Source organism: Cryptomeria japonica, chromosome 4, assembly GCF_030272615.1.
Source record: "Cryptomeria japonica chromosome 4, Sugi_1.0, whole genome shotgun sequence".
In the NCBI taxonomy this organism is placed as follows: Eukaryota; Viridiplantae; Streptophyta; class Pinopsida; order Cupressales; family Cupressaceae; genus Cryptomeria; species Cryptomeria japonica.
Window position 1 is genome coordinate 107737200 of NC_081408.1, and position 27338 is coordinate 107764537.

The following is a 27338-nucleotide window of genomic DNA, read 5'->3' on the forward strand; positions in this document are numbered from 1 at the left end:
TAGAATAGGCTTAGTAAGCACATGAATGGAAATAAAGGTTTTTTTTTAAGCTAAAATGGTTCTATTCAAAGTTAGATCTGAAGCTAGGTGATAATAAAAAATAGGGTTAAGGGTAAAGGTGTGATTAATATTATTACTAATTAAGATAAATGATAGCATGTCCTAAATATTTCTTTTATGATAAGATTGAAGCATAATCTAATGAGCATTAGGAAACTTACATATTAAGGCTACACCATATCTTTTAAAGATAATTTGTTTATTATACTAGATAAAAATCCTAATGAAAGGATGAGATGGCCATGAACCATATATTCCCACTCTAAATCAATATTTTAAATCAAGATATAGCTAAAGGAGATCCCACTCAAGAGTAATTAAACTTTAAGGTAGTGTATTAAGTAGACAAGGCTCTAGCATCTCAATTATGAAAATATTCATTCTGGAGGTTCGTGCATATTAAACAAAAAGCAATTGGTGAGATGTTGTCCATAAATTGAGTAGCCAATTATTTCATGTGAGAAATATATATATTTTAGAAAAAATATAAGGAATTTTTTTCCAACATGAGTGTCTTACAAAGATAAGGAATAATTATATATCATTCACATTGAATGCTGACAAGTTCAAATTCTATAATTAGGATGAAGTTATTAATTTATAATCTTTATTGATGATTTCAATAGGAAAATATGGATTTATTTTCTCAAGAAAAAGTCTAAAGCATTAAGAGTTCAAGGATTTCAAAGTAGTCATTTAAAACAAAAGTGAGCAACACATCAAGTTACCAAGATCATATAGAAGTGGAGAACATAGTTCTAATGATTTTATTTTTTTCATGTCATAACATTAAAAAACAATTATTATATGGTACACATCATAACATTATTGTTTTGTAGATAGGAAAAATGAAAAAATAATGGGGATGGCGAGAATCATGTTAAAGGCCAAGAACCTACCTAGTGAATATTGGAAAAAAAACAACATCATTGAGAAATAAGAAACAAACATCCTACAAAGAGTGTTAAGGGAACTAATTCTACAAAGAGCATGGAGTGAAAAGAAACATAATGTATTTTAAATAAATCTCCTACAAAGAGTTTTTCGGATAGGATTTTATAGAAAGAATGGAGTAACAAGAGAAAAAATGTAACTTGTCTTCTAGGTAAGAAATTGATTCCGAAGATTTCTTCCATTTATTCCAGCTTGTTACATTTTCTAAGTTCTTCCTTCTTGCCCCTTCCTAGTCCATGCTATTCTATACTGTAAATCTACCTTAGATTGATTTGGTGGTGGATCTTTCATCTCCTAGTGGGATTTTATTTTGGCCTAATGTTGGTCATGTAGTGGTTTCAGTTGGGGCTTCGTCCATAGGTGCTACTACTCCATAGTTGGGCCTAATATTTTTGGTTCAACTTTGGTTCCCTCTACCTCTCCTCCATAATTAGGTTGCTACTACTCAATATTTCTCTAGATCCAGTCAATGTGCTTCCTATGCAGGTCTACTTAGGAAAATCTTGCTGACTCCTTTTGGTACTAAGATTGCTAAATCTAGGAGAATGATGGGCTTTGTTAAGTCAATTCCCTGTGTTGCCGCTACTCCTGTGATTCCTCTAGGGAAAGTAGTGTTGATATATGAGGAATATTTTGCCAAGCATAACCTAATTTGTAGTTTTTGTTTTTGTTTTTGGCTTGATCTTCGTAATTTGCACCACTAGATTTAGGAGATTTGGTCTCCTTTGGTTGAGGGTAAAATATTTATTTACCCTTCAACTTGATGTTTTTTGGTGGTGTGCTTTGATTCTAAGTATGATTAGTAGGTTGTGCTTGATAATGGGCCTTGGAGCAGTGATTCCAATCCCCTCTCTATGTGTCTCTGGGTTTCTTCTTTCAATCCTTTAAATACTTGATTGGTCTTCTTGATGCGTAGTTAAGGTTGGCTTATCTACCATTTTATTTTTGGTGTGATGAAGACTTTGGGTCTATTGGTAATTCTTTAGAAATATTTTTGAAGGTGGACCCTATGACCAAAGCCTTTGTTCATAGTTCATTTGCTCTCATTCTACTGGAGATGGATATTTCAAAATATTTGCCTGGAGAAGTCATGCTATAAGTTAATGATATATCTTGGTGTCGATTGGTGGGCTATGATGGGATTCCCTTTCATTACAGGTGTTGTTTGTCTACTAGATATTTATATTTTTTCTCCTAGAATTCTCTTAGGTATTTTTCCTCAACTTGGTGGAAGAATGCTCTTCATGACCAAATTACTATTTTTCTTTATGTTGCTTTTGGGATAATGTTGTTTTAGAGGATTCAGATCCCTCTCTAGCTAATGTTGTCAATGATTCAAATTTACTAGTAGGAGATATTTTCAATTATAAAATTTATGGTTCTAGGCCTACAATCTCTCTATCTGATGCTATCAATGGTTCTACTATTTCTTCTATATGTAATGTTGTTATCCTTAATACTACTATTCTTGTTGATTAAGTTGTTGTCCCGAATGTTGTTGACCCACCGTTTTCTTTGGGTCAACATTATTCTAGTTTGTAATAATGGATCTACTAGGATAGTTGTCCAATGTAAGAAGCATCACACTAATAAGTCCTAATATGTTAGGAGGGTTGATAAGGAGTGTGAACACTCAGTTCCAAAATAAGATGTAACCTATTTGGCTCCAACTTTGCTATTTATTTGGTTGCCCCAGTTTTCTATCTTTGTGACTGGTTTTGTTCTAGCTTTGGTTTTTAATGGTTAGTGTTAGATTTGCAATACGTTGGGTCCCTTCCCCACTTTAATTAAAAATAAGAAACAAAATTTATCTTTGAGAATTTTACAATATATAGCATATTTACACAATCTAAAATGAATTTGAAGAAAATTGGATGATATAGGTGTAACATGTATTTGTATTGATTATAATGTCCTAGTCAAAAGCCTATGTTATTCAATTTTACAACAAAAACAACATTCATCAATAGAAATCTTGAATTCAAGGTAGAAGAAGAATGCGATATAAGTCTTGATAGATCAATTACAATAGTAACATTAATAGCTCAAGATAAAGAAGAAGTGAAAGAAAAATCGTGCAAGATGGTGAATCAAGTCCAAAAGAAATATGTCCTCCAATGAAATATCTTCGAGGAGACAATTTAAAAGAGTTGAGAACACAATGGAATTTTGTAGAATATTAAGCAACAAGCCATGTAGGCCATCCTACTCCAACTCATAAGTTAATGATGAGTACAATCCTATTGTAGCCTTGCTAAGATCTTGTTATAGAAAAAGCTTGAGGAAAAATTGGAAAATAAGAGTTTTGAAAGAAATTTATGATTAGGAAGAAAAAAATTTAGATTTATATTCAAATTTTGCTTTATTTTCTCATAATCTTATATATTTTGAATATGTAATCAAGAAAGGAAATTGAACAAAGACTAGAAATATAAGTTCCATAGAAATGAATTAAACACGAGAATAAAAAAAGGTACCTAAAAATAAAGATTGCAAATGAATTTATTTAATCAAATTTAACATAGAAGAATAAATTGAAAAATACAAAATAAGATTACTAGCAAGAAGTTTTATAAATGAACAAAGAATTGATTATAATAAAACAAATTTCATGGGTTGTAAGATTTAATACAATTAGAACTATCTTATACATGTCGTCACATAACAATCCGAAAAGTTTATTAGATGAATGTCCATGAATAATTCAAAACAAAGAATGCAGTTTTGACATGACCATACCATTGATGAGTGCATGGCGAATATTTGAAATTTGGTTGCATTTTGATAAAAACCAAAATTTCTAAGTAGATCTGATCCCTCATATGATGATAATTCGACAACGTATCTGTGTTCTATAAATGAACTTAGACCCGAAGAGAGACAAAAAGCAATCGAAGGTCTCAAATAAACTGTGATTGTATCATGGATAATATCCTTGTTGGCAGTAGTTCTGTTGAGGTCTTTCATTTATTCAACTTCTGATCAGAAATAAGTCAGGGTATTAAATATTTTAATCTTTAATTAATTTTTGTTTTCATATAAATGTAATAAGCTTTCAATATTGGATTGTCTTTTCGATTTCTAATGATGACATAAATATAGTGGTTGTTCAGTTTTTGTTTGAAAGCTTATAAATAAGCTCAATTTGAATCCAATTGGAGAGAGTTAGGGAGTTATAGAGTTACAGAGCTACAAGCATACAACTCTTAGGATGAGTTTACAAAGCTATGACATGCATCTCGTCTATCGAGTTAGCCAATTTGTATCGGCTCTCATGAAGTCCACAAGCATATGCTCCTTGACAAGATTATCTAACTTGTACGGGCTTGGGCATACAACTCTTTATCACAGAGTTTGTCCAAATTGGATGGATTCCAGGCATACAACTCTCTTTCACAGAGTTTGCCCAAATTGGATAGATTCAAGGGCATACAACTCTCTTTCACACTATTTGCCCAAATTGGATGGATCAAGGGCATACAACTCCCTTTCATAGAGTTTGCCCAAATTGGATGGATCAAGGGCATACAACTCTCTTTCACTAAGTTTGCCCAAATTGGATAGATTCAAGGGCATACAACTCTCTTTCACAGAGTTTGCCAAAAATTGTACATTAGTGCGCTCATCTTCATGCTTGATCGAGACTTGTTTATGCCTCCCAATGCAACCAAGCTTTATTTTTCCATCTTGCACATTGCATAGGCCCTTAACCCTGGCCCAATTTGTTGTAGAACTAGGGCACCATGCCTTGGTCCTCACTAGGACCAAGGCACCATGTCCTTGTCCTCCCTAATTGGGATACATTTTGAGCCCTTAGCCCTATCCCAAATTTTAGTGGGAGTTAGTCCATGCCGGTCAATGTCAGAAAGTTAACATTGACGATGGGCAAGGATGTAAGGAGGTCATCCCCACTCTCATTTGGACATAAGAGGCATAAGTGGGAGCATTATTTTAAATTCCCTTTAAGAATTTAATTAATCTAAACCCTTCCCTCTCCACACATCATAAAATTGGGCCCTTTACCCTAAGTGTGCCCCTTTTTATTCTTCCAATTAATTGATTCATCAGAAGCGCTAATTATGTTCTATTTCTACTTTCAATGCCCAATTTTACATATCTAGACATCTCAAATTCCCAAATACTCTTGGAATTTTTTTTAAATTCACAATATCTTGCTTCCTCGAAAATTTGGCAAAAAGTTTGTCGGACCATGTGTGTATTCACATGGTCTTGACTTTTTCTCCTTGAATTTTGAGAGCATGTTTTGACGCTATTTTCATATTAAAATCGAAGAGATTTGAAAAAAATATTATTTATAGGTTAGGATATGACTCAAAACAAAGTTATTATCTCCTACATATCGCCTTTCCTTTCCTTATTTAAAGAGAATGAAGCAATTTGGAAGGAACCTCTTATGAAGTGAAAACACAATTTATGTGAAGTCTTCTCAAACACTCATCAACTCTACATCAACCATTCTCATTCAACTATTGTGGAGCAACATTACATCATTCATTTGAAAGCATGTGTGTGTGATTATGGTTTTGCCATGTTCATGTCATTTCATACAACAGATGTGATTACATCTAAGAAGAAAATCATCATCATCACTCATTCCAGATCTAAGGTATACCTTTACATTATTTCTTTCAAGCATTTGCAATATTTCATTCAAGGTTGATGCCAACTAGGGTTTGACTAAGGAAAATCTCTATTCCCAACCCCTTTCTTCTTCTTTCTGTGTACAAGAAACAGGTGTGCAACTGTACTTCTACAATTAAGTTTTTTTTGTGGAGACAGAAAAACTATTTTTGACGCATGGAAAGTTTAGAGGACCAAGTGGAGGGTGCCCCTGTCCAGACACATAGTCCCTACAACTTTATCTTGATTTCACAAAGCAGGTCTGAATCATCCCAAACTTCTTAGATCCAATTGCACGACTGAATCCTTAATCTATAGCCCACTATTTTCACTTACTTTGTCTTCAATTTTAGCACTTTACATATTCAATTTACAAAACATGGTCAATTGCATTCCAATTTCATCCAATCTTCTTAGTATTCAATCCTTGCATCATTTAGGATTGGATCTAGTATATTAAACCCGTCTTTTTAATGTAAAGTTTTCGTTAGTGAAAATTGAGCTTAGTGATTTTCCACTTCATACGTGGAGAGTTAGATAAGCTCTCAATTTTCCACTTTACATTTTGGTGAACTCGACTCCTTACACCATTAATTATTATTTTAATTTTTATAATTGAGTGTATGCAATTTAAAATTCAAGTTTTCATTTACAAGTTTGATTTCCTTGCAAATTTAAAAATTTAGAGGTTGATTTCATTAAAACCCTAATTTTTAATTTTCAAGATTGAGATTGTCAATTGTTTAATTTGGATTAATTATTTTAGATATGAGCATTCATTCAATTTGAAAATTCAAATTTAATCTACAACTCAAATTTAACAATTAATTTTTAAAATTAAGTGGTTAATTTTTAAAAACCCTAATTTTTAAATTTTTAAAATGGAGCTTTTGGGTTGTTTAAATTTTGAGTTTCCCTCTTCCAATTTGGGTAATAATTTAAAATGAAAATTCAAAATTGTAACCTTGGATCAAATTTCAATCTCAAATTTAAATTTTAAAATTAAGTGGTTAATTAAATAAACCCTGATTTTTAAATTTAAATTAATTTTGTGCATTTCCCAACTTTCAATTTTAGATCTATTTTCAAATTTAAATTTTAAAATTAAGTGGTTCTTTCTACAAGACCCTAATTTTGAATTTAATTTTCTATTTATTTGGTTGCCCTAGTTTGCTATCTTTGTGACTAGTTTTCTTCTAGATTTGGTTTTTAATGGTTAGTGTTAGATTTGTAATGCATTGGGTCCCTTCCCCACTTTAATTAAAAACAAGAAACAAAATTTATCTTTGAGAATTTTAAGATATATAGCATATTTATACAATCTAAAATGAATGAGAAGAAAATTGGATGATATAGGTGTAACGTGTATTTGTATCGATTATAATGTCCTAGTGAAAAGCCTATGTTATTCAATTCCACAACGAAAAAAACAATCATCAATAGATATGTTGAATTCAAGGTAGAAGAAGCATGTGATATAAGTCTTGATAGATCAATTACAATAGTAACATCAATAGCTCAAGATAAAGAAGAATTGAAAGAAAAATCGTGCAAGATGGTGATTCAAGTCCAAAAGAAATATGTCCTCCAATGAAATATCTTCGAGGAGACAATTTAAAAGAGTTGAGAACACAATGGAATTTCATAGAATATTAAGCAACAAGCCATGTTCGCCATCCTACTCCAACTCATAAGTTAGTGATGAGTACAATCCTATTGCAGCCTTGTTAAGATCTTGTTATAGAAATAGCTTGAGGAAAAATTGGAAAATAAGAGTTTTGAAAGAAATTTATGATTAGAAAGAAAAAAATTTAGATTTATATTCAAATTTTGCTTTATTTTCTCATAATCATATATATTTTGAATATGTAATCAAGAAAGGAAAATGAAGAAAGATCAAAAATATAAGTTCCATAGAAATGAATTAAACATAAGAATAAATAAAGGTACCTAAAAATAAAGATTGCAAATGAATTTATTTAATCAAATTTAACATAGAAGAATAAATTGAAAAATACAAAATAAGATTAGTAGCAAGAAGTTTTATAAACGAACAAAGAACAAATAAGATTAGTAGCAAGAAGTTTTATAAGCGAACAAATATTTAATACAATTAGAACTATCTTATACATGCCGTCACATAACAATCCGAAAAGTTTATTAGATGAATGTCCACGAATAATTCAAAACAAAGAACGCAGTTTCGACATGACCATACCATTGATGAGTGCACGGCGAATATTTGAAATTTGGTTCCATTTTGATAAAAACAAAATTTCTAAGTAGATCTGATCCCTCATATGATGCCAACCAGAAAGGTTGGATGTTATTAATAAATAAATGTTTCTCTGATTGAAGTCTTGCTATATTTTTAAGGTCTAGACTTTTTAAAAATCGATATATGTATTCGATTGGTAACATGTCCATTTATAGTAATAAATAATAAATAATATAGAGCAAAACCACTTAAAACATCCGAGATTGAAGGCTTCAAATTACAGGAATCCCAGATTTAGAGCTTGGGCAGCGACATAAGAGATGCCGATGAAGGCTTTTCCTTGTCCCGGAATATTTGAAATTTGGTTTTAGCTCGATTAGGTAGTTGAGTTATGACGAGAAATAAAAAAATTCGACAATGTATCTGTGTTCTATAAATGAACTTAGACCCGGAGAGAGACAAAAAGTAATCGAAGGTCTCAAATAAACTGTGATTGTATCATGGATAATATCGTTGTTGGCAGTAGTTATGTTGGAGTCCTTCATTTATTCCACTTCCCTATGGGAAGAGGCACTACCATCTCACTTCTTCTTACTACGCTGTTTCTCACATGTGTTGCTGTTATAGCTTGTGATTTGGTGTTCTCAAGGAAGAGGAGTAAATGGCCTCCTTGTCCTCCCAGGCTACCATTAGTGGGCAACCTTCATCAGATAATGAAAGGCGACAATATTCTTTCGACCTTGACAGATATGGCCAAGTCGTATGGTCCTGTAATGACAGTGTGGATGGGACTATCGCCTATGATAATTCTCACCGGCCAAACTGCAATCTGGGAGGCGCTGGTAAACGAAGCCTCCAATTTCGTAGATCGTCGAAAGCTTTACTCCAGGCAAGCTACATTTTTCCTTCGTCGAGAAGAGCTGTGAAGAAATGGAAGTCTCACCGAGATGTTATTCTGCAGCTGTTATTGCCTTTAATTCAATTTGCTCGCAGGGATCGGGTATACTTCAAGCAGAGTGCTCCCGATTGCTATTTGAATTGCTTGCTTTCTGTCGGCGAAGAAGACGATGAAGAGAACAAGTTAAAGTTCTCCGACGAAGAAATAGCCCTAAACTTGTTTGAGCTCGCTCTTCTCGCAGTAGACAGCACCTCCTCAGCTCTAGAATGGGCTCTCGCTCATCTTATAACCCATCCTAATATACAAGAAAGGGCATAACGGGAGGTAAGCCAAGCTGTGGAAGGAAAAGAGCACAACTTGTTATGTATGGAGGATTTGAGGAAGCTGCCATACTTGCAAGCAGTTGTGAAGGAGACGCTGAGAAAAGAGTCCATAGCGCCGCTTGCAATACCACACGAAACTGTGGAGGAGTGTAAGGTGATGGGCATCACCATCCCAGCGAAATCATCATTGCTTTTTAATCTGCACAGCGTCTGCAACGATCCTGGAGCATGGAAAGAGCCCGATCAGTTTATGCCGGAGAGATTTCTGGGTAATATGGATTCTGACAAGGTGAGAATGTGGTATCTACCGTTTGGAGCCGGAAGACGAGTATGTGCTGGAATGGACCTTGCTAACGTTCATGTTCCCATCACTCTGGCCAATTTATTGGTTAAATTTGAGTGGACATGTGTGAAGGAAGGGAATCCTCCAGACCTAACCAGGCATATTCCTTCCTTCATCTTGGAAATGAAATATCCATTGGAGGCTCGCATAACTTACCGTTAGAGAGACCTTTGTACTTATTTCTGTTTCTAGATTTTTGTTTTAAAGAGTTTAGATTCTGTTTCTATTTCTAATAATATAAATAAAATTATGGCTGTGCTTAATGGTCCCACAATAACTACTGAATCGTACCGATCTCAACCGTTTGACGTATTGCAGATGCCAAGAATTGAATGGAGTTGAAAGGAAAGGAAAATTAAAATTATGCGTGTTTGTTTGCTTTTACTTATTAAGGAATACTATGTCCCTATGTCCCTATGTCCCTATTTAATGATAACAACATTAGTTATATATAGTATATAGTGAGACATATGTCCCTATTTAATGTTAACAACATTAGTTATATATAGTGAGACATATTTGTTGTGATCGAAGTATTTGAATTATCTTTTTCTTAATTTTGATAAATTGCATTCCGTGCAATTTTATGTCACATGGTGTGTTCACTTTAATTCGATACAGAGATGATGACGAAGATTTTGTCTCATCTTTTGTTAAGGCTGCTTTGTCTCCCTTCTTGTTTGGTTTTCTGATTATGTGGACTAGTTTATTTTGGGACACGTGTGTTATGGAGACGTCCACATGTCGTGCATTCATTTCATGAATATTCAGACTAAAATTGATTGTTGAGATCTTACACTTACTAGCTTTTGAGATGTTAAAACTGCTCCTACATGCATTGAAGTCAAGATGCTTCTCTAGTCATTTTGTCTTACCTTTTGAGCCTTCATTTTGCTTTAGAAATCAATATTTATTCTCTCCCTTGGTTCTTAAATAATCTGTAACTCTATCGTACTCTAAAAGTTGGTTTTCCTACATTTCATCCACCATTGTTGCACTTGTTTGTTACATTATTGTCATTATCAAAGCTTCACATATTTAAGGGTTTCATTTGTCTTCAGTGAAGCAAGCTCCAACTTTTTGGTGTTGAAGGGAAGTTCTTTCTCTTTTACCCATCACATTGTTCATTTGCACATTGTTGTTCTAAATATCATTTTTTTCATTTCTTTTATCATTCCTTTAATTATCATTTATTAGCCCATCAATCTTGGTTGTTTATGGAGGTGGAAACATCGAAATGGGAGTTTGACCATGGAAAAGCTTTTACTCAAGCCCCAACATCTTCACCCTCATTTTTTTTGTATGTAGGTTTGGAGAAGAATGGAACAATGTTGGTTGGAGGTTTCATTCATTGGACCTTCTATAAAATTTTCTTCCCCATTTTTATCCTTTGTTTATTTATTTTTGTTGATTTTATTTTTTTGTCCTTACTTTTATTGCATTTGGTACTTTAGATTGGTGTTTGTTGATTTCTATACTTTTTAGTACAGTCTCTATGTCTCGTCCATATGGGATGCTAGCATATCGTGTTGTTGTCCTCAATCCACATGTACATTGGATATAGAGCTTCCAGAGTCCACAAGATGGTCTCGGTGACTTGCACTTTTGGTTTCCATAGTTAAAACTCTATTATCTATTGGCATCAGAGAGTTTTGTGTCCATTTCCATCCTAGCTAGTAGACTTGGAGGTTAGAGGACACCGAAGATTTAATCTAAGTAGAGAGGAGGTTAGTGAGTGCTCAAGGGGTTTGACCACCTTTTGCAATGGCTCACTTTTCCTACTCTACAAGAATGCCTTAGAGAAATTTCATTATTAGAAAAATACCTTGAATAAATTTTAGTTTTTGGTTGCATTGTCAAAGTACCTTAGATAGGACAATATTAGAAAGTAAGGGTTTCAAGGTTAGTTTAACTATGTTTTTTCAAGGGGTCTATTGGAGTTGATTGCTCAGCCCCACAGCTCCGAAGATCACCTGCAATCAAACACCTACCACAAAACAAGAGAGAAGCGAATATCTATGGAGGCCAAAAGATTGTTGATCTAGAAAGATAAATCATATTGATTATCTAATGACTGAATAATTGATTACAATGAGATCAATCCTTAATAAAGGAGATCAAAAAAACCTAAAGAAACCCTAAAGGGATAAAGAGTATTTAATAATTAGAATAATTATTAAATACTTACAATATTAATAAATGCCTAAGTTTAGCTTAAGCGTAGAGTATAATAGACTAATAATTAAATAATCATTAGCTAATAAAAGATAACTCTAACACCCCCCCTTAAGATGAACTTAGGGAGTAGCTAAAAACACTAAATGTAGGAAAGCAAAAAGCAACTACAAGAAGAAGGCAAATTTGGGTCCCGAGAACAAGGCCTGATGAGGTACCCAATCACAACCAAATCTCTATGAAACGGAGAAATAGAGAAAATCACATGGGAAAAAACTCTACTCCAAAAAAAGATGGGAAAAGCATGCACAAAAAAACATGAAGGAAGGAAGAAGCTACAAACACTGTCATAGAATGACTGCTAAGATACTGAAATAAGAACCTCCTCTGAAACAAAAAATGATCAGGATCAAGAAGACATGAATCTGCATGAGTGCCCTCAACGACACTACTCAAATCCGAATCAGATGGCAAATATAGGCAAAACATCTGGAACTCGAAGATATAGATGGCACAAGCACCAATAGTCTGAAGAACAGATCAAATGAAAAATGGAAGGTTGCCTCCGAAAATAGGAATGCAAGAGTGTCCATATGGTAAGTGTTCCATCTCACTGAAATGCATGGGTAACCAGCCGCTGCATATGCTTAGTACATAGAAACAAATACTGAATACATAGCTCACTCCAATGTGAAACAAAGGAAGCATTAGCACCAATAGTAGAAAACCCCCCATAATGCTGACAAGGGAGATGTATGACAGGTACACTGAATCTGAAAGCCATAATGTAGCGTATGAAGAAGAACCAGGAGCATTTGACTGTGCAAACATGAAAGTACAAGCAAATACAAAGGGTGTGCAAACCAAGGCACACACGCATGAGAAAGGTATGAAGGCAAATAAAGGCAAACATCAAACCCCCATGGCACTTTATATCATAGTGCGAGTACAATAAGATACAAAAAAGATGTGCAAGATCCCATTATACATGTGCAATACATAGGCACTTTATCTCAGTGCATTTACAAAGATGTGAAGGGCCCACCAAAAAAAATTCTACAAATCACTAAGGACTGGCATGAAAATAGTAAACCATGCCCATGCAAAAAAGGAGATCTACCACGATAGAGACGTAATCTCAATTAATGCCAATCAAATGAAATTCTCCTACTCAAGAAGAGACCGCAAGTGCAGAGATCAACCACCACTCAACAATTCACAAAGCCACCAATTGCGAACCTTAAAACATGACGCACTATAGTTACAAGTCGTTGTGTGACAAGAGACCAAATCGTTGCACCATGCAAGAGAGGGTACTCCAAAAATAAACTCTACATGTGAATAACTCTGCATGCCCACACCGAAACTCTATCAGTGAAAAGAGGAACACTGCCCAATGGAAACAAAATTCGTCGGGAAGGAGACACCAAGAATGCGAAAAAAAGAAGTCCAGATTGCTGCTCCAATGCCACCGAGAAGCCAATACAAAATTAATTTCACTTTGATCACTCAAAAAGAACTTGAGTTCACTGTAGCAAAAATTGACCATAAAAGAGAAGCCACCCATGTTATTGAGAGAGGCCAAGGTGACAAGGGGATCAAATACCAATATCAGAAAGAAAGCATCGATCACATTGATGCCACCCATGCAGAAAGCCATTGATTAAAGTTTCCTCACGATGCAAAAAGAAAGCTACCAAACATTTCCATCGGTGCACGAAAGTGCCGATCCAATAGACATGCAAAATACCTCAAAATAGGTTGTGGAGACAAAAGCCAGTCGAGTGCATGTCAACACCTCCCAATAGTTGATGCCAAACTCCAAATCATCCATGTACTATAAGTTGCATGAAGAAGAAAAATAAACAAATCCGCCCAGCATGTTGTCGAGCACCAAAAATGCATGCAGACAATAAAATTTGCAAGTCCACCAATCGGCTTGAGGGCCAGCATGCAAGTAGACCACGAGGCATGCATGTAAAAATTGGTTCACAAATTAGCTAGGCATGCAACACAAAGAGCCCCCATCTATCAGATCAGCGACCCAAATGGAAAAGTCGATCAAGAAATTGCACTAAGGGCAGATGCAAAAATAGAATGTCGCCTGTGCATGTGGGAAGAAGCCCATGCAAATTGTCGGTGCATGCAAACAATGAGCTAAAAAAGCTCACAATCCACTGCCATAGATGCAAGCAACGAGCTAAAAAAGCTCACAATCCACTGCCTTAGATGCATGCAACGAGCTAAAAAAAAATATACTCCTCCCAAAAAACACCGCTCAGCCATGCAAATCATCTCTAGCTAATAGGAAAAAAAATACTAGCAATGAAGGCAGCCAGCCAAAGGACCGATGACCACAACAATAACAAATTGTCCCCCTCAAAGTCTACAAATAAAATAGATGATCACTGCCCAAAATAACTCACGAGCTCGATCAGTAAAAACAACTCAATCAACAATGGTGAGAAGAAAACCAACCAAGCCGAGAGTTAAGCCACCCATGCACCAGTCGATACATTCAAAGAAAAATACGACCTAGTCCAACAAAGAAATTCAATGCAGAGGAGCCAATCCTTATGCACCAAAAAAAATATTGGAAAGCATGCACGCGACTAAAAAAAGTACTAGGAAGAAATTTTTTGTAAAAAATTCAACTTTCTAGATCTCTCAAAAATTGGACAGGGAATTGCAGCTCGGCTCTGATACCAAACTATATGAAGTGCAAAAGAACATCCTTTGAGATATAAGAACCTCCTCAAAAGTCAAGATGATGATCAAGATCAAGAATCTGCATGAGTGCCCCCAATGACACTACTCGAACAATAATCGGATGGCAAACAAAGGCAAAACATCTGACATTCAAAGATGTAGGTGGCACATGAATCTGCATGAGTGACCCCAATGACACTACTCAACTATGCAAGAAGAAGCTGCTAGTTGGAAATACAGGTACCAATAGTGAACTTATCAAACTCGAAACAAAACTAAAGAAGCATTAGCACTAACAGTAGAAAAACTCCCTCATAATATGACAAAGAAGAGGTATGGCAGGTCCGTTGAAATGATGTGTCACAAAAGAGAAGATGAAGGCAAGGCCCGTGCAAAAAGAGCATGAGCAAAAGAAGCAAGGAACATGCTCTAAAAACAAATGTTTACATCAGCTTCATTCTCTGCAAATAATTTGTCCTTCCTCCTAACTCTCAGGCTCTTATACCATGTTGGAGTTGATTGCTCAACCCCATAGCTCCGAAGATCACCTGCAATCAAACACCTACCACAAAACAAGAGAGAAGCGAATATCTATGGAGGCCAAAAGATTGTTGATCCAGAAAGATAAATCATATTGATTATCTAATGACTGAATAATTGATTACACGGAGATCAATCCTTAATAAAGGAGATAAAAAAAACCTAAAGAAACCGTAAAGGGATAAAGAGTATTTAATAATTAGAATAATTATTAAATACTTACAATATTAATAAATGCCTAAGTTTAGCTTAAGCGTAGAGTATAATAGACTAATAATTAAATAATCATTAGCTAATACAAGATAACTCTAACAGGGTCAATAAGGAATGTGCATAATTTTGTTAAAGTGCCATCTTTTTTTGGTGGATCTTTAGAGGTAGTTGTGGCATATTGAGGAGAAACCCTTATTCATGTTACTTTGTCTATTTTTTATTTATTAGTTTGAGGTTTTCTCCTATTTTAGCTTCTTTTCTTATGGTTGCCTAGGATATTGTTCTTATCTTCATCCTTTGGAACTTTAGCTAGAGGTAAAGCACCAAATCTTATATCAAGGTAAAGCACCAAATCTTATAAGGATATTAGAGTCTCATTAGGCATGTTTATCAAAATAAATTAGGCTATTTAAAAGAAAATTTAAAAATAAAGTTCTTTTAAGATCAAGTCTTCTATTTAGGTCAGTTCCTTTCAAATATTTAGTTAAGTCTTCTCATATTGTTAATATTTTTGGCAAGTCTTCTACCATTTGAATTTTTTTTAAATAAGTAATGCTGATTCCTCTTAGGTAATCCTAGTGAAGCTAAGATTTGTGGTATTGGATATCATAGCAAAGATTTGGTTCATTTTTTCTTCTATTATACTATAATATTTGATAGTAATAATCAAATTTAGGCTCATGCTTTCCTTGTGGTATTGGAGAGAGCTTGTGAATTAGGATGGAAATAGGGTATTTGTGAGATAGATATAATTATTTTAGTTTATTTTTGAATAAATGGAGTTTTGAGGACTCTTATTCACCTTTCTCAAATCATTGATTCCATCTTGTTTTTTCATTTACACGTGAATAGAATGCTTTTCCTAGTTGTCTTGCCAAATGGATTTCTAAGGTTGGTCATTGATGAATGTTGTAGAATGGGAGTGTGTAGATTCTGTAATCAATATTCATAGTTTCTTCAACTTCTTTAAAATAATTTGGATTGATCACTATTGTTATTGTTTTCAAATTGTCTAATTTCTGTATTTTCTGTTTTCATTCAATTCTTAATGACAGAAATTTAACAGTACACATCCTTAAATTTTCCATATTTTACTTTTTAATGTCAATTTGAAATCCTTATATAATCATTTTGATACTTTTATTAATATATAATTAGGAAAAAAAGAGTCCTAAACACAATTTTGATCTAAGCAAACCATTAATCAATCGACATCGAATATTTTCAATTCGGTTTTCCTCTGATAAAAACAGTTTTTCCGGGTAAATCATTTCCCTTGTATGAATGATGACAACCACTAGGTTCCATGATTGTATTGATCTAACCCTTTTTCTAAATCAATAAATGTATTGGATTGGGCAACACGTCCACTTTATATCCACTAATAAAAAGCTAAACCGTTAAGAAAATTGGGGAGGCCGCTGCAGGAATGTCCTATTAAAGGCTTGTACAGTGACGGAGGTGATGCTGATTAGGGTAGTCCACTATATTGAGGTCCTCCATTTTATTCCACTTCCTCATGGGAGGAAGCAATGGCATATTACTTCTTCTGACTTCACTGTTTCTCGTATGTGTTGCTGCCATATCAATATCAAACAAGAGGAATAGATGGCCTCCTTGTCCTCCCAGGCTACCGTTATTGGGCAGCCTTCATCACATAATGAAAGGGGACAATGTTTCTGTGTAACAATAAATGAACTTAGACCTGGAGAGAAACGCAAAGCAATCGCAGGTCTCAAATAAACTGTGATTTAAGCATGGATAATATCCTTGGCGATAATAATAATGTTGAGGTCCTCCATTTTTTCCACTTCCTCATGGGAGGAAGCAATGGCATATTACTTCTTCTGACTTCACTGTTTCTCGTACGTGTTGCTGCCATATCAATATCAAGCAGGACGAATAGATGGCCTCTTTGTCCTCCCAGGCGGCCAGTCTTACACACAGTAAGATATTAAGCTTTGAGAATGCCAGTATATTCTGTCTAAAAGTCATATAAAAATGGAGGGTGGCAAACAACACCTACAAAATATAATTAAATGTGGTTTAACATAAAAATGAATTAAAAATGAGTTACACCCATATAAAGTCTAAGAGGCCAAACAAATTCTAAACGGATGCAAATATTCGTAAACAATGCCATCAATTAGATGAAATTGTCTTATTTTTGAAGAGGCTTATCTAAAGACTTTTGAATGCAAGGAAGAGAGATGGGTAACTCATGATGAGGGAATTTTCTTGAGTCAAGCCCATGAGTCAAGGTAGAAGACATTTAGTCTCAACAATTACAAAAATAAATATTCTTGGGCATAAAAGGTTGAGAGGCACAATGATATTAAGAATGGGATCCATTGTCTCATTGACTATGCTCACACCTCATAGGCTAGCTACACTACACCTATGCCCTCATTGAGGAGAGAGAAATCCATATAAGACTATAGCAATTTGCATGGTGCATTCCTCGATAATCAACTACTCCTAAAGATGAGATACTTTAAATACAAAACTATTAGCTTGCACTTGAATCTACATAAGAATATTAGAGAAAATCATAACTTTAGTGAACAATAAAAAATATGAATTAAAAAACAATAAGAAAAAATAAAACTATTTATGTCTTTCTAAATATTGAAGACAATTTCTACTCTAAAAGAATGAAAAATCTATGTATAACTGTGTGAGAGATAAAACTATAAAAAATGGTATATAATACTCTATACCATGTAGTATTTGGATGAAAGTGTAGCTACCTAGGATCTACAAGCTTTAATGAAACCATAAGATATATTAAATATGAATGAATGTTGCCTTTTCATCAAAGGATGTAAAATTTATATGATGATGATGGATTAGGATGATAAACATAGATTGAAAATTAAAAGAGATCCCTTTATTTATATTGGTCAAGGTAAGACAAAGGATCACATAACATTATTGCATGTTTAAATTAACAGATAAGGTTATAAGTATCACATGTGTAACCTGAGTAAAATTAAGCAAGCTACTACAAATATTACCTCGATGTTCAAAAATCGTTGTATTATCACAAAAAAATACCAATTTCCAAGATGTACCATATGCAAAGAGAAAGGGTTAGGCCTAGAAACATTTGTGAATTTGAGTCCAAGCTTCATCAACTCTAGAAAAAAATTAGAACAAATATTTGAATCAATATGGGGACAAAATGAACAAGATGAATGAGGAACACCCATACAAGTTATATGACTACTTAAATTAGGGTTCTAATATAAAATATACACAAAAAAAAGTGAGGTAATTTAGGGGCTAAAATGGAGAGGAAGTAAGATTTTAGAAATGAAAAACTTAGAAGAAAAAAAATGGAGAGGGACTGGGATTTTAGTAATGACAAATTTTCAAATTTTCAGCACCTAGAATAGCTATATTTTGGAACTTCTAGGCTACTCCTAGTAGCCAAGACATGGGGTCATCCCCAAAAACACTATGAACAACATTAGCTATTGGGGGAAATCTTGGCATCAACAAAAACAAGCCCAAAAACTTGGCACTAGAAACAACATGGCCATAATCACCATCACTACCAACTTGATATGTCGTGAAAGTATCCTATTACTTTTCCTAACTCTAATTTAATCCCTTTTCCTTGTTTGTGGGGCATTCCTTTCAACCCAATATTTACCAAAAAGCATCGAGCATTTCAAATTAGTTGGCCTAGAAATCATGATGCCTTAGAAAATATTGTACAGGGGCCCACTCTTAGTGGCCCATAGTTGGAATTTGAAGGCGCCATTTCAAAAAATAAGAGTCATATCTCATTCCCCAAGAAAGGTTGAGAATACTCTAAGCCTCCCATCAATCCAAAATATCTTCTGAGAAACCCTTTCCATAGCTCTCGATCTAGTCAGAGAATTTTTTAGAAACTACAAAAGCCCATCTCATCTTTCTTATTGATTTCCAAAATGGTCCAATTCCCCTGTTATCAATAACCAAATATAGGTAGATCCTAAGAAAATATAGAGAAGAATGTTCTTTGAAGGGACAATGATTAGAATCAAAGTCATATTTGTGGAGGATTTCCTTCAACCCCAATATGATGATCTTGTAGATAGAGATCTATTATGTTAGTTTTGGCATTTTAGCCATTCTTTCACTCTTTGTGATTGTATACATTATCATTCAGAAGAAGTCAATGAAGTTTTTTTATATAGATGAGGACAACTATTTTTTATGTCATAATTTTTCAATCCAAATAACTTAGATATAAATTCCATAACCTAAAATCTCGTTCTTAGATAGAGTAGGCTTATATACTCAAATCTAGATCCCTGACTTTAATCCTTCCTTGCCCTACATAAAAAATATTCTCTTTTGGATTTAGCTCTACGCCCTTCATCTCGAGTACAAAGAGGTTGATATTATTGAAACCATAGGAATCAAATGGGCATATTTTTAAAGATTGATCTTATTTTTAAAATGCAAAGTTCCCTTTTCACTTTTATGTCCTACTTGATACTACTAAAGACAACCCTAAGTCAATAGCCATTTAGTCTAAAATGGGCATATGAATCCAACTAATATTCTTGGAATCCCCATCCCCTATCTCCTTTTCTTGTAATTTAAAGGGACATAAGAGAGATAATTGTAAAGACATGGGAGGTATATCTAAACTAGACTTTAGAAGCTTCATCAACCATTTGTAAGTCAACATTGCATTGGATATCTCATAGAATCATTTTGTATTGTTTATTCCTTCCATTTTCTTTCTATATCTTTATTGTAGTTTTTATTGGGTCCTCAGACCTACTAAAGTTGATGTGAAGGTGTCATCTCAACCACCTAAGCATAAGTTTGAGGAAGACCACATTCCCAAGTTCCATCAAAATAATTCAGCTACTGCAACTTTTTTTCTACTTTTGTATTACTCTTTGAGAAGGTTCAACCTTCTTCAATGTTGGTCACTGCTCCTATTCTAGAGGTCAATGATGGAGCTCCTATTTTGTAGCCATTAGTTGAATCACTTGCTTCCTCTTTAAAGAACTACATGATTTACTCTCTAGACGATATTCTAGGATTATCAACCATCTTCATAAGATCATTTCATCTTGGATCACAAGAGTTGCTAGATGAGAATGACAAGGTAGTTGTTATGCCTTGCATACTCACCCCTACATTTTTCCTCTTTTCTTTTCTTTGTTTCTCTCTTTCCTTTCATTCTTATTTCCCTTTGTTTGTTTCTTTTTAGGATGTCGAAGGCCCAGGTTTAGGAGGTCCTTTTGATTTTTATTTTTTTTTGTTTTGTTTTATTTCATTCGTGTTCTTGTATTTTCAAAATCTTGAAATTCTAGGTTCTCAAGTTTGAAAACTCAGAACCCTGAGATCCCTAATTCTAATTTTTACTTTGTTTTTATTTCTTGCCTTTCTATATTTTGTTTGTCTTATCTTCGAGATTTCAAAGTCTTGGGTTCAGGAGTTTTATTTCTTCTTAACCTCAAAACCCGGGGTTCTCTGGTTTTGTTTTGATTTGGTCTCTAGAATTTTGGACTTTGAGGTTTTTGGGTTTTCATTAGCATTTAAGTTCTTGAGACCCCAGGACCTCGGAACTTCGAAGTCCTGAAGCCTTTATTTCTTTGTTTGTTTGGAGCCTTAGAACCCTGGAATCCCAAGATCTCAAATTCTCCCTATTTTCTTTTGTTTTCTTTGGAGTTTTTGAACACCGAGTTCCCAAAGTTTATCATGGTTTTTGGTCATGTGATTTTGGGACCCTGGAATTCCAAAATCTTGACTTTGGATATTTGGTGCTTCGAACTTCATGACCACAATAGGAATATAAATATGTCTACGTATTTTATTCTCCTCATTTGTGCATCTAATCTCTCACATTCAAGCTCTATCCGCTTGCAAATCTTAGCAAATTTGAGGTTGGGACTTCTGAAGCATTGGTGCCTTGTCTTCCTTCATTTTCATTGTTGAGATAAGTTCTTTCCCTTCATTGTGTTTTGCTTATTTTTATTTATTTTTTGTTTGTTCTTGTTTCTCTAGCATTGTGTGTCTATTAGATTTTTTTATTTTTTTTTTAGCTTAGTAAATAAGTCAATTTTCTTTGTGAATTTGGCATTTTGGTCTTTCAAATCAATTTTTGATCGTTAAGGTCACTTTTTGAATAAATTTATGTCTTTCAAATTCTAGGGTTTACAACTTAATTTTTTGATTCCCTATTCATTTGTTTGTACCCTATGTTTCTTAAATCCATTTCCCTTTGTAGAATTCCAAAGTCCCAAAATCTCAAGTCCAAGAGTTCTAGAGTGTTGTCTTTTCTGGGCTTTGGAACCTCAAAACCTTGGGATCCTAAATTTCATTATTTTGTTGAGCTTTCAAATATGGAACCCCATAATACTAAAGTTCTAAAGAGTATCCTTTGCACAACTTTGAAATCTCAGGATCTAGGGATCTCAAGGTATGATCTTTAATTCTAAGATTTCATCCCAAAACCCTAGAGTTTTTGACTTTAATGTTTGAATATCTTAGAACCATTGAGCTCCAGAGTTCAAAACTTCTTGTGTTTATTGCACAACAAAGTTTTTGAAAAGTCAGAATCCTGAGCTCTATGGTAATTTGAGGTCTCAAACTCAAAAACTTGGAACCCCAGGAATCTTGATGCAGACCTTTTGTTCTATGCAGAAGCCCTTTTTGGACCCCAGAACATTGGGTTTCCGAAGTCCAATGTTTATTGAAAATTTAATAAAGGATAAATTGTGTTTCATTGGGAAATGCTTATTTTTTATTTTCTTTTGTAGATTTAGAAGGATCACATGGAAGTAGTGGATGCCCCAGGGAACTCAAGGAGAAAGACAATGATTGAGATTATGCTTGAAAAGGTCCTAGTTACAATGAAGTACCAGTATTAAGGACAAACAAATGTCTCTAAATTTGACAACAAAGCGCAATGGATTGCAAACACTGAAATTGGTCACATTGAACTAGAGGAAATTAAATGAGAAGCATATGCAGAGAATCCAAATAGTGTCTAGAGGAGAATCATGATATTAGGATTGGTTGAAAGTACTATCTTCCTTTAGACAATTAAAATATTGGAGTTGATTCTAGCCATTGCACAAAATTATAACAAAGACACAAGAAAGTGCATGGATACCAAGGGCAATCTAGTTTTTGATTTGTCTCTAGAGATGTTGGCTTTGAATTTCAAGATCCCATAGTTTGAATAAGTTTTGCAAATCAGAGAAGTGGAAGATGTAAAGGAGTGCAACTCTGATGTAGATAAAAATAGAGATTATATGAACAACACTTGTCTAAAGAATCCTAGAAAAATAGGTTTGAAGGCTATAAATATCATCCATATAATATAATTTAAGGATTCCCCTTGTGATCTAATCATCATGTTGAACATGGCCATTTGAAAAGAGGAATCTAGGCACTATAATTTATGGATGTACTATTATATGTTCACCATCCTCAAAGAAAAAAATTAGTTTGATTGGGGTTAAATCATTTCTGACAATATTCATGAACAAATTTGTAAAGTACTAGAAACTAAAAGGTTCTTTATGACCTCACATGTCACGGGGATGGTTGCAAGGAGTGGTTTATACCCAAGATTGAAGGGAAAATTAGTAGAGGGATCCAATGACAAGGAGGTGTGGGAATACTACACTCAATTACCCTTTAATGTAGCCAAAGATCATTTCAAAAGGATAAATGATGTTTTTGTACATGTAGTTATATGTAGACTAACTGGTGATGTAAGATACATGCTATCTTAAAAATATATTAGATTCATAGAGACTTGGGGAACATGGTTCATCTAGAACCCAAGATCAACATATAACAGACTAAGTTGATACATAGGCAATTCTTTGCTCCTTCCTTGATATTGCAGTAACAAGATCATACTTCTTGAATTCTGTAGATAGGTTGTATAGGTACAAGCCCTAATGACACAAAAGCACAAGATTGGGGTGAGTTTCCCATTTTCTCTTGAGTATTAGAAGTGCCATAAATTACATAATTCTAATACAACATTTCATGAACTTTAAGATCTAAATATCAAGGAGTTTGATTATAATTGAGAAGACTTTGATCCCTTTTGAAATGAACATAAGTCTACATTAAATGACTTCTAGGCAAGTATGCATGATAGCTTCGAAGAAAGAAAGAAGAAATTTTGTAGGCTTACTGCTTTTCAGATGAAATCTTGTGATATAGAAACAGACATCCCTAAGGATTTAAAAGATGATGGGATAATTCTAGATCCACTCTATAATGAGCAGAAGGTAGATAAAAAAACCTCTTTCTCCTATTAGATATTTAGAGTCGAAGAATGTAGATATAGACCTTGTTTCTAAAGGTGTGGACCAATGGAGTAGGAAATGGCTGGGATTGAGGCTTCATGATAGTGTGTCTATAAAAAAAAAATATGGGAAAGTCCTTCAAGAATCCTCAATCGAAAGTAACATTGGAATATGTTACAAAGAGAAGCAGCTATGTAAGACAGACAACTCTAATTGTAGAGGAAGCCCCTATGCCCCAAGCTAAAAAGTAAGAATTATGAAAACAGTTGGACAATTAAATTAGGGAGTCTAAGTCCTTGAAGGTGTCATTTGAACAAGGAATAACCATTGGGTTGATCACCACTCCTCAAGCCTCAATTACCCCTATAATACCCACTATCAGTATTACTCTATAGGAAGGGGCATCTCAAGATTCAAGACAAGAACATGAAGCCACTCCTTCCCAAGCTCCTATAAGCACAACACAACTGCCACCAATGCAAGAACAAGTCATTATTCATAATATTGACATAATTTAAATTCAGACAAGGAGCTAATATCAATAATAACTCATAAAAAGAAAGATATATTACATAAGAAAAAAGATACTTTGAGTAAAGACTTGGGGGAATTTGTGCTTTCTCAAGTGTCGGTCATTTCTCGTGATGAGCAACCTACTGAACCATTATTAACTATATCAAGAGAACAAACTAGCGTTATTGCACAACAAAAGGAGGTTGCACAACAAAAAGAGCCTATGGAGCTTGATGGATAGGATGACCACCTAGTACTTACACCACAAGATCAAGATGAGAGTTTCAAATAGGTTGAAGAAAGTGAAGAAAGACCAAAGGAGAATATAGAAAAGAAAACTATTGAACATGATGTGGGAGAAAAGCTTAAAGTGCTTGCAAGAGAACAACACCAAGAGAGTAGCCATCGAACCACCTCAATCACAACATGAAGAGCACAAGGAACAAGAAAAGGTAAAGCACCACAAAGAAGAAGAAGAGGAGAAAGAACAAGAAAAAGTAATGCAAAGCTATACAATGACTACTCAATTCACTCCTCAAGGTGGACAACAAGACTCTGATGTGACACCATGGCTAAGATTGAACTTTGAGAGGAAAAGGAAGATTGTATTGCCAAAAGTGACTCTTTAGGAAGTTGTTGCCGATACTCCTAGGAAAAGCAAAAAGGAAAAAACCATACGCCACCTGACAAGGAGTGAATTAGGAGAACTCATGGCAAGTATAGAAACCTTGATGCCTAGAAAGGAAGGTGAATAATAGACTCCAATTGATTACCAAGTGTCTCAAGTGAACTTGGGTAGAGAAACTAAATGGGGGGAGATAGCCAACTTGGATGCTTCCATGGGGGATTCACTGGCTAGGCAATATTATATCACAAGCATTCATATTGGGGGTTTTAATATCCCAAAAATGAGGGTACAATATATTGCCTATCGGTGAAAATAGGGGGTTTTTTTAATTTGAGCTATGAAAAATACAATATCTAGGAAAAATAGGGGGATTTTAATTAAGGTTGTGTATTCGGAGGGGGTGACAAAAAGGAGTCTAGGGAAATATTTTTTGAAAATAGAGGGGTTCTTTAGTATGCCATGAATGCATATGCTATAAGCAAGGTTGACTAGGTGACACCCCCCATGGATGCTGTCACTACTACCATAAATACTAGAATTTAAAAAGTATACAAATCTAAATACGAGATGAAGGCCCAACTAGAATAGTATATGAACTACTTATGGAATTATCATGTCCACTTGAATCCAGACTAATAGATGCACAAACCTCCTCCTCAACACTCCCTCAGCGGGAAGTTAAGTCCTTGTACATTATGAAGGATAAAGTGATGACTGTTGATGCATGGGCTAATAATCAATTAAGGAAGGTAAATATTTTTTAAAAATCATGGAGATATATGAAGATTCTTGCCTCTTGGAAAAAGGTGTGATCTTCCTCTCTAAGCAATGGGAAGCCTAATCTTCAAAACCATCAAAAGAAAGTCAAGATACAAATAAAATACGGGACTTGGGGGAAAATGTTATCAAGAGACAAGATTTATTAGGAGGAGAAGATCTCATCACCCTTCAAAATTGCATTGACAGGTTTGAGTTTAAAAGGGATGTTTTTTATCAATATAGATCTATGAAGTGTTGAAAGGGCATCCCTCTACCTTGGAATTATTGAACAATTGTGAAGAGTATGTTGTTAAGGTGTTGGGGGAGCATATGCTCACTAAAACTCAAGATGGCCTAATTGCACAAGAGTTGGTACTCAAGGAATGGGATCAATATGTGGCTAAATATTTCTCTTCAAAAGTCAAGTTTGATACTACATTGATAGAGAGATATGTCTATCTCATTTTGCAGTCCTACCAAACAACTCAAGTGGTGGATGACTTGGTAGACAAGACGGAGGAGTTAAGAGAGAATATCAGATCCAAGTCTAGGATTGAATATCTCCTAGATAACACCTCAATATTCAACTAAGTGTTATCTAGATAACTACCAAAGCTTCGAGAAGAAGAATGAGTGAATAAACAGTAAGCTACATATGTATCTCTAGCTGCTTCAAGTCAAGAAGAGCAGTTAGGGTGCAACCAAAAATATCATAGAGAAGACTATAGATTTGGACAACACACTTGAGGAATAGTTTACTCAACATGCATGGCTCCACAACACATCAAAAGAAGAAACTCATGCCAAAGGAGGAGTACAATTGTCAAGTCCTAGTTAAAGAAGACTTTGTTTACAAATAGTTAACTCATGCCAAGGTGTAGTAACTTGTATGTTAATTGCAACTCCTTTCATTTTGTAACTAAATCTTAGGAAAAATTTATTCTAAGTCTATGGATTTTGGTTCTATAAATATAATTTTCCAAGTCATTGTAAGGGTTTGAGAATTGATTATTTGAGGCCAGTAGCTAGTAATTTAATTTTTATGGAACTTTAAAGTTTTAAGTATTTTTAGACACTTGAACATATGTGGTGTTAGTGATTGATGATGCTTCTTCTCTAAATCAATACAAGCAATTTACGGATCGCATGGTCAATAAGTTCTATTCTTTAGACTTTAGAATTGGTATTCTCTTGTTTCATATCTTCTCTCTTTCCAAATAACATTTTATTGCTCCAAGCATTGTTGTTTTATGAATCATATTATGCATGTTAATGGTATATGAGGATTAAATGATATTGTGAAAGTTTGTTCTTAAGAATATTTCTTTGTTTGCATGTATATTGATGAGCTTTCATGTTAATAGGAAATTATGCTCAATGTTATTTTGAAATTTATTTGATAATATCATGTTGCATAGCTTATCTATTTTGTAGTTGCATGCTTGCTTACTTTACTTTCTTTCTACAACCCTGGTTTATATTTTAATTTTATTTGTCTAGTATAGATCTTATTTGTATGCTCCATTTGCAACCAGTAGACACCTTGATTGAAACAAGCCACGAGCATACTGAGTTACCCTTGCACCGCTTTGACCCAACAAAAGATACATTGGAAGGTTGGGAATTCCTATCTCCTTACCTTTTTTAGTAGAAACTTAGTTTCACTTAACTTGTGTCAGGTGTATCAAAAGGACCATCAATAGAATTGGCACTAGAAGGAGGGTCTAAACAAGCTAGAGTGTATATCCTCTTTTTCACAAGAAAGGTTCTAAATAGTTCTTAGAAGCACAACTCATCTGGAATAATTCATAGAGTTAGGACCTAGCAATAGGAGGAAGAGGAATACAGACAAAGGAGAGCCTTCAACAAATTCTCCACTACAATGAGAGCCTTCAAAAAACCATTCACTACAGCAAAATCTACTAAATAATAAGCTCAACTCATACCAAAAAACCCTTGGATTAAAATTGGCCACATGAACACCGAGTTACTTTTGCATCGTTGTGACCCAACAAAAGAGACCTTGGAAGGTTGGGAATTTATATCTCCTCACCTTTTTCATGAGAATCTTTGTTTCAC

The 27338-nt window shown here is 34.4% G+C and overlaps 1 protein-coding gene across 1 annotated transcript; it reads left to right on the top strand.

Annotated features, from left to right (window-relative positions):
- Positions 1 to 9137: 9137 nt before the first annotated feature.
- LOC131046136 ((S)-canadine synthase-like) lies at positions 9138 to 9599 on the top strand. Its single transcript, XM_057979800.1, has one exon. It carries the CDS (start codon positions 9138 to 9140, stop codon positions 9597 to 9599), a length of 462 nt encoding a protein of 153 aa, XP_057835783.1.
- The last annotated feature ends 17739 nt before the right edge of the window (positions 9600 to 27338 follow it).

Bases quoted from the DNA above. Each gene is read 5' to 3' on its own strand.
- LOC131046136 (XM_057979800.1), top strand. From the start codon at position 9,138: ATGGAGGATTTGAGGAAGCTGCCATACTTGCAAGCAGTTGTGAAGGAG.